The following is an 8,555-nucleotide window of genomic DNA, read 5'->3' as shown; positions in this document are numbered from 1 at the left end:
AGGTCACCTCACAGGCTGCTTTTCTTTTGTCCTGGCGTGGGTGTGGATGAAAAGTCCCCCTCCCGTCCGTTCCTGGTCATAACCTTTCCTGGGTTCTCGCCTGCTGTCGGGTGTCTCTCCTGCTCATCCTTTCCCTTACCCCTCTGAACATAGGGTTAAATGTGGTGGATCCGTTTATGTTTTTGTCACTAGCCCACACATCCAAAAACAGCCTGCTAACTTGTTGCTTTTGTACAAAACCTCTGCACCCTGCCAAAGTCATGTTTGAATATCGCCGAACTGTGTTCCCTCCTGTTCACTGCTCTGCAGTGTTCTTGCAGTCTCATGGCCAGCTTTTCCCCTGTCTCTCCAATGTAGTGCGTGTTGCAGTCCATACACTTCACCGCATAGACTACCCCTGCTTGGCCCTCCTTGCACTCTCCATCTTTGACCTTCATGAGAGCAATGTGCAAGGTGTTGCTTGGTTTATGTGCCACATTGACCCCACATCTCCAAAGCAGTTTTGCCATAATCTCAGAAACTCCCTTCACATAAGGGATCATCACCCTTGTTGTCTGTGTTATCACACTTCAGTCATTTTCCCTTTGTGGTGCCATCCACCTCTTCACCAGTTGAATTGGGTACCCATTGGCCTGGAATACCTTTCTCAGCCTGTTCTCTTCTTTTAGTGAGCCAATCAACACACTCTCTCTGCCCTGCTCCACAACATCTTCACCACATTCCTTTTGTGACATGCTGGGTGGTTGTTCTCATAACCCAACAATTGGTCGGTGTGCATTGACTTCCTGTAAACACTAGTGGATGAGTTTCTTTTATGTATAACCAGTACAACCAGGAACAGCAATTTCCCTTCCACCTCCTCCTCCATCCCAAATTGGATAGTCTCGTTCTTAGAACGGAGATGCAAGAGCAAACTGTCAACATCTCCTTCCTTCAGGACTGCAAATACGTTGTCTACATATCGTACCTAGAGCTTCAAGGATGTTGGCACTGCTAATAGGATCTCCTCCTCGAGGCACTGCATGGTGATTTCAGCTAGTATTACTGATACAGATGAAATCATGGGAGTCCCAACTCTCTGATGGTAAACAATGTCTCTGAACCTGAAGAAGGTAGAATCCAGGCACCAACTTACCAACCCCATCAGTTCCTCTGGTGATAGTTTCTCGTTTTCCAGGAAGCCCCACATCCTCTTCAGCACAAGCAGGATGGATCACTACACCAGGTTTTGTGGTAACAATGTAAACACATATCTTACGTCAAACGAAACCATCACATCATCCTCCTTCACACTGATGCCTCAAATTTCCTCCAGGAACTTATTTGAGTTCTTCAACATCTGCAACAAGTTCACCACCACTGGCTTGACTTATTTGGTCATCATCAATACTAAGTTGTATGGGGGACCCACTGAAGGCAACCCATAAAACTAGGGAATGATGGAATCCCCTGGCCTCGTCTTGTTCCACCCCTTTTCCATAATTGATTTACTTTTAGTTTTTTCAATTCCCCTTCAACTTTTTTCTACAGCTTCAGTGACAGATCTAAAGAAAAAAATCTCACAGGTATTTCTGTCATGGAGTAGAGTGGTGGACTTTGTCTCGTAGTCTTCTTTGTCCATGATAACATTGGACCGCCAAGTGTACCATATGCATTGCTTTTTTGTATATACAGGAGAATCAACTGCCTCTCCATTGTAACCCCTGAGGATGAACCCCAGAGGGGGTTTGAAATGTCAGGATTAAATTACCTGTTTCTGAATCCAGTGCTTTTTACTTTTTTCATCATGGTTCCTAAGTCCAACTTTTTCCATACATTACATGAATAAAATAGTACATAAATAATAATAATTATGATAATAACAAATATAAATAAAAATAATAACAATAATACATAACAATAAGTATGGTAAAGTCTTTCCCAAAAAAGCTCACCATTGAGGAACCTTCAATGCACGTTGCCCAAAGACTCAAAGAAGGATGTATTACATGCTGAAAAATCAATTGACAACTACATTTCATACATCGTGGACAAATGCACTAGAAATTGAGGTGTAATATATTTCAGAAATTATTTGACCAGAAAATTCTCTCTCAGGAGACACTTAAGATGAACAAATGCAATCAAAACTACTACTAGAAAGTACAAATTTTTCTTGGCTCAGATAATAAAAACATACCACTCATCTAACATCATGGATTTATTCTTCAACAACAATGAGCAACTCATCATATGCCATCTTATATCACAATTAGAAAGACTCCATTAAACTGTGGGTGTTGTATTTCCAGTGATTCAATAAACACTGTTGAATATATTCACATAGTTATATTTACAGTAACAAATTACAAGTAACAATGCTGTATACTCCAGACAACCTTCCACAATGCTAAAGTAAACAGAACTGTATCCATCATGATATGCAGGTATCTATAGCCACCATTCATGTCACTCTCTAACATTCTCGATGGCTTTCCATAATTACATAAACATTCGTGCACTTAATGGAACACTCAAGATTTTAATTACAAACAAGCAAAAATGCAATTACACAATAGGCCAATCAAAGGTCACTGAACTGCACAACCAAGAGTCAACCAAAATTTACAACTGACAGTATTTGTGTGATGAATCAGTCAAACAGGTCTATAACAGTGGGTCAATACTTAATAGCTGAACATACAATCACATGGAAAAGTTAAATCACTCAATTCACACTGGAGGGGCCTCTCACCAGCATAGGTCATAATGCAATACTTGAGATCAACCTTTCGTGAGGAAGTGTGAATGACTATGTGACATTTGAAACAAGTCCTTCATGAAAAGGCTGAAAAGGCTTCTTTCCCCTATGGTTCACCACATGACATCTTAGATTACTTTTTCTCATGAAAAAGGTGTATCACACAGGTCACACTTGAATTGCCTCTCCATTGTGGGTCGCCATGTGTCGATTAAGACGATTCTTTCTTGAGAAAGCTGCATCGCAAAGGTCACACTTGAAAGGCTTCTCTCCAGTGTGAGTCAAAACATGCTGTTTGAGAGATTGCTTCTGTGAGAAAGCTGCATCACACAGGTCACACTCAAATGGCTTCTCTCCTGTGTGGGTCATCATGTGTTGTTTGAAACCAGTCATTCCTGAGAAAGCTGCATCGCACAGGCCACACTTGAAAGGCTTCTCTCCAGTGTGGGTCATCACATGATATTTGAGAGCACTCTTTTCTGAGTAAGATGCATGGCACAGGTCACACTTGAAAGGCTTCTCTCCAGTGTGGGTCCTTTTGTGATATCTGAGAGCATTCTTTCTTGAAAAAGCTGCATCACACAGGTCACACTTGAAGGGTTTCTCTCCAGTGTGGCTCATCATGTGTCGTTTGAGAGAAGTCTTACGTGAGAAATATGAATCACACAAGTCACATTGGAAAGGCTTCTCTCCAGTGTGGGTCACCACATGTTGGTTGAGATTATTCTTGTGTAAGAATGATTTATCACACATTTCACAATGAAAAGGCTTCTCTCCAGTGTGCATCATCATGTGATATTTGTGAGCAGTCTTTCCTGCAAAAGCTGCATGGCACAGGTCACACTTGAAAGGCTTCTCTCCTGTGTGAGTCCTCATGTGATATTTGAGAGCATCCATTCTTGAGAAAGCTGCAATGCACAGGTCACACTTGAAAGGCTTCTCTCCAGTGTGGGTCATCACGTGATATTTCAGAGTATTCTTTCCTGAAAAACCTGCATTGCACAGGTCACACTTGAACGGCTTCTCTCCAGAGTGGGTCATCTTGTGATATTTGAGAGCACACTTTTCTGAGAAAGCTGCAGCACACAGGACACACTTGAAAGGCTTCTCTCCAGTGTGGGTCATCATGTGTGTTTGAGAGAATTCTAACTTTACAGCCTTCTCTCCAGTGTGAGTCCTCACCTGTCATTCCAGAGCACTCTTTCCTGAGAAAGCTGCATCACACAGGTCACTTTTGAAAGGCATCTCTCAAGTACGGGTCATCGCATGATACTTAAGATGACTTGCAAGATTTGAGCACTGCAGATGCCACACAGGATTCTCTTTATTATGTGAGGAATATACAGAATCTTCTGATACCTCTTCCAAGGAAATATTTATATTTACCCTTCAACCTGAAAGAAAATATACAATAAGTTTGACATCTAACTTTTTGAGAGTAACACAAGTGTATACAATGGGGCATTAACCAAAATACTGTAGAGGAAGAGAACAAACAACTCATATTAAAGAAGCAGCTTAATGAAAGACGAAAGAAACAGAAGGTTCAACAAATACTAAAAACTATGGGGTTGTGCAGAAAATGAGAAACAATAAATAAAAGAGACTGTGACAGTAAAACTGAATCAGGAAATAAAAAGGAAAATGAGTGGCTGAATAAATATTGCGAAGATACAGAGGACACAAGAAAAAGAGATCGGTGTATGATGTAAGACAGAATAGCATAGTCAGTAATAAGAAATCTTTATCAAATTTTCATGGAGGACCAGACATACACACCAATCAAGGATGTTGTAAATTACTGATTGATAGAGTCATGGGAATCTGATATTTATTTCTACAGCCGATGACTTGTTTTCGATTTTTTGGAGATTCCTTACCTAACCTCAAGGTTGGCAGGAAAACATTTCACAGAAATACCACTAGAAGCCTACAAATAAATAAAATGTAGGTTTTTAACATCCTTGTGGGAGAAGTAAATTACTTCTAGTAAGTGTATCCTAAGATGTCACTACTTACACTTAGGATAGGTTAGATTCACCCCCTCCCCCACTTTCCACGGTCTCACGAATCGCCGACCAAACCGAAACAATGAGTTTTTGCTCAAATGCACAATCTTATATAAAAATTAGCATATGGTTGTATTATTTGACCTATTTTCTTTAGAATGTGCAATTTCCATCTAATTTGATTAAAGAGAAGTTACGTTTTTGTCTTCTGCAAAATTACCGGCCATAGCTACGAATACCGTCCGACTCACTAATAACCGACCACACCTGAACAATGACGATTTTTGCTGAGAGCATGATTTAGATAAAAGATTAGCATATGGTTGCATTATTTGACCTATTTTCTTTAAAATGTGTGATTTCCATGTAATATGATCAAAGAGAAGTTATGTTTTTATCCTCTGCAAAATTACCGTAACTTCTCTTTGATCAAATTACATGAAAATCACACATTCTAATAATTCAACTATATACAGTCTATTACACTAATAACACAATAGTAAGAAACTTAATAGAGTGAAGTTTGATCCATACAACCAGTAATCATAGATGGCGGGCTGGACGGTATTCGTAGATTTGGTTGGTAATTTTGCAGAGGATAAAAGCGTAGCTTTTCTTTGGTCAAATTACATGAAAATCACACATTTTAAAGAAAATAGTTCAAATAATGCAACCATATGCTAATTTGTTACAGTATTCGTAGCTGTGGTTGGTCATTTTGCGGAGGCTAAAACAAATTCTCTTTGATCAAATTACATGAAAATAATACATTTTAAAGAAAATAGGCCAAATAATGCGACTATATGCTAATTTTTTGTAGAAGATTGTGCATTTGAGGAAAAAAAATTGGGTTTGGTCGGCTTATGGTCGATTTGGTCGGCAATTAGTGAGACCCCACTTCCATCAAATACTAAAACAAGACACTGTCAGGGTAGCTTGTTGAGTTACAGTTATTCAGAGTAAACAGCCACTTCAAATGAGTTATAAATATTTTGCTTAAATATTTGTGCCCCATAAGTCAACATATAATTTAATTCTTCAGGTAACTGGTAAAGTGAAAATTAACATGAAAATAATAAGGCACAGGAGTGGATCAATAAGCATTACAAAGGAAACGAAGCCACATGGAAAAAAATCAGAGCATCACAGATAACTGATAACTGGAAATATAAAATATTAGTATTTTTTGGCAGAGGCCTACACCCATCCAATAATCAAGGATGTCAAAAGTCAATGTGTGATTCCTTTATTGGCTTCCCTTTGACAGAAAACACTTCCAACCCCCCCCTACACACACAGTATTGATGAGTGAACAAGGCAATGTTGGCAGAAACAGCACCAGAAAAATATAATCAAATTCATAAGAGGTTTATCTATCAGAATATAATCTAGTCAGTCAAACCATGCCTATCCTTACCTACAGCTAGGTTAGATGACACTTGCCCATCCATCCCTTCAATTCCATCAACTAAAACAAGGAGCATGGTAAGAGTAGCTAGGTTAGTTTTGGTTAATCAGTCAATTGAAGTTTATTGTATTTAATTTTTTGTGAAAACTTAATTGTGCCCATGGTAATCTTACTCATAAATCACAAGGACAACATAGTCATAGGCCTACTTTTTGGTTACTTTATGAAGAATTATGCTATTTCTGGAACCTTCTGATATAAAGTAAATTGATTATTAATATTTCTTAAGCAACAGTTTCTTTTGAAAGACATTCTACTGCATTATCTGAAGCATTCCAGTCCCAAATAATTGATAATACTCCTGTAACCCGTAAACTTTGCATTAAAAAGAATTTGCCGAGAATATAGTTACCTAAGGAATGTATCACCAAATTTGTGGCTTTTAATATATGGTCATTGCATACCTATTGCACGAATGTAAACAATAAATAAACGCTTTGACAAGACTACATTCTGCCTACCAATTACTAAATAAGCAGTGGTCATGTGGAACTCACATCAAGCCAGGCAACATCACGCAATGAACAGTTGATGAAATAGCCTCTACCACAGAATAAATACATGTACAGGATTGACGAGTGAACTGAGACATTTGGAAGAATGTAAACAAAGATTTATTATATTGACGACATTTCCTTTAACTTAATTTAAATATGTTTATTGAGGAGTCTGAATGTAAAAAGTTGTATAAAATATGCAAATTATACTCCAGTGTTCATTTGTCAAATATAATGTAATGGAGACTATTTTTTATACATATATTCATACATTATAAATACAGAATAAAATAAATTAATATAAATTTTTAACCCTGATAGAACAACATTCTGTATGCAAACTAAATTAACTTACTTCACAAACAAAAGTACATAGTAGAACTGATGCTCTAGAGAGGGCTGTAGAGGGCCTCAGCGAGGAGAATCGAGTTCTTCACTCCAAGGCCCAAAACACAGACGGCAAACCATGTTTGAAACCTGGGTGGGAAACGGTGACAAACAAAACACAGAGAGATGGTAAAAAGCCCTCACCAGGCCTGCTTGAATGCAGAAAGTCTTTTCAAGCTCTTACAGGTGTACAAGAAGAAGAAACGAAGATGATGCAAGAGAAGAAGGGTAGGGTAAACTTACTCACTACGGTAAATAAAAAGATAAATAAAAGGTGAATAGAGAAACTCAAAATTAATAAAACACCAGGGTCTGACGGTTGGCATCCAAGAATGTTAAAGGGAATGAAAAATGAGATTGTTGTTCCACAGCGGCGGTGCCACGAATTTTTAGTTGGGGAGGCTAGGGGGGGGGGGCGGCTGAGCAAATTTTTGGGTTGGCTTTTAGTACTATAATTTCCGCGTTAGCAGCAATCCGAAAGGCATGGTCCAAGGTCCGCCATGGGGTCAGAGGGGCCGGCCTAGGATCCTTGGTGGGGTTCAGGGGCATGTTGACGAGGTGGGGGGTCTCAGAAAATAATCTCAGATGATGATCATTCACGAACATCTGAACATGGGAGGCATACCATGCTGTTTTGATCCCGGTAAAAAAAATTGACTTTCTAACCTCACTTATCTATTGTTCGAGTGAGGTATAGCGAGTTTCCAAACCCACTGCTGGAGGTCTATTACTATCACTTCACCGAGCTGCTATTCCACTTAGGTTGCAAAAAATTACACGGTACTTTGGACAGGATTGTAATCAAACCCCCCTCTACATGGTCTGCATGCTGTGACTAGGGTTTCTTGAGCTGGATTAAATGTCTATGAATGGGGTATTATTGTCTGTCAATCATCAAATTGTGTAATTGGGTGAGGAAGAAAAATCAAGTGTGAATTGAATTGAATTGAATTTTATTCGGATACAATCATACATACAATAAGTACAATACATACAAGACTCATTATTATACACAGTATATATAATTGTACATCCGAGGATGGCACAGAAAGTCAAAAGACTTATTTCCACTGTGGTCCTCATATTACAATTAGGAAAGGATTATCATAGAAAAGCAAGGTTATACGAAGTGTAAATTAGGATTATAAGAAGTGTAAATTAAACATATAAACTATTTTCTTCAGAGAGAACAGTGTCTAAAAGATAACATTTAACTGATTTTTTAAAACTACTTTTAGATACAATTGATTGAATGTTGGTCGGTAAAGAGTTCCAAGCAATAGCACCAGTGTATTTGAAAGTACTTTTCCCTAACGAACTATTAAACCTAGGTACAATGACAGATGACCTACTAGAACGAGTTCTCAGGGTACGAGCATTTCTGACAAGTGTAAACGTATCTGACAAATAACTGGGACAAGAGTCGTTCACAATTTGGTGAACATGATTAAGCT

The 8,555-nt window shown here is 38.5% G+C and overlaps 1 protein-coding gene across 2 annotated transcripts; it reads right to left on the bottom strand.

The window, feature by feature from the left end:
- Positions 1-1,309: 1,309 nt before the first annotated feature.
- Positions 1,310-6,798, bottom strand: LOC143030606 (uncharacterized). 2 transcript variants are annotated; one of them, XM_076193770.1, is made up of 2 exons: positions 6,715-6,798; positions 1,310-4,134 (listed from the first exon to the last, which is right to left on the bottom strand). In XM_076193770.1, the coding sequence occupies exon 2, from the start codon at positions 3,866-3,868 to the stop codon at positions 2,909-2,911; it is 960 nt and encodes a 319-aa protein (XP_076049885.1). In that variant the 5' UTR covers positions 3,869-4,134; positions 6,715-6,798; the 3' UTR covers positions 1,310-2,908. The 2 variants fall into 2 exon arrangements, with proteins under 2 accessions (XP_076049885.1, XP_076049886.1); XM_076193771.1 differs by lacking the exon at positions 6,715-6,798 and adding an exon at positions 6,570-6,678.
- Between the last annotated feature and the right edge of the window lie 1,757 nt (positions 6,799-8,555).

This window comes from Oratosquilla oratoria, chromosome 12, assembly GCF_046742065.1.
Source record: "Oratosquilla oratoria isolate Oo_2021 chromosome 12, ASM4674206v1, whole genome shotgun sequence".
Classification (NCBI taxonomy): Eukaryota; Metazoa; Arthropoda; class Malacostraca; order Stomatopoda; family Squillidae; genus Oratosquilla; species Oratosquilla oratoria.
This window is presented reverse-complemented; position numbering and strand designations above follow the sequence as displayed.

What these genes read in the sequence shown, in the direction of transcription:
- LOC143030606 (XM_076193770.1), bottom strand. Translation starts at nt 3,868, where the DNA reads ATGATGACCCACACTGGAGAGAAGCCTTTCAAGTGTGTCCTGTGTGCT.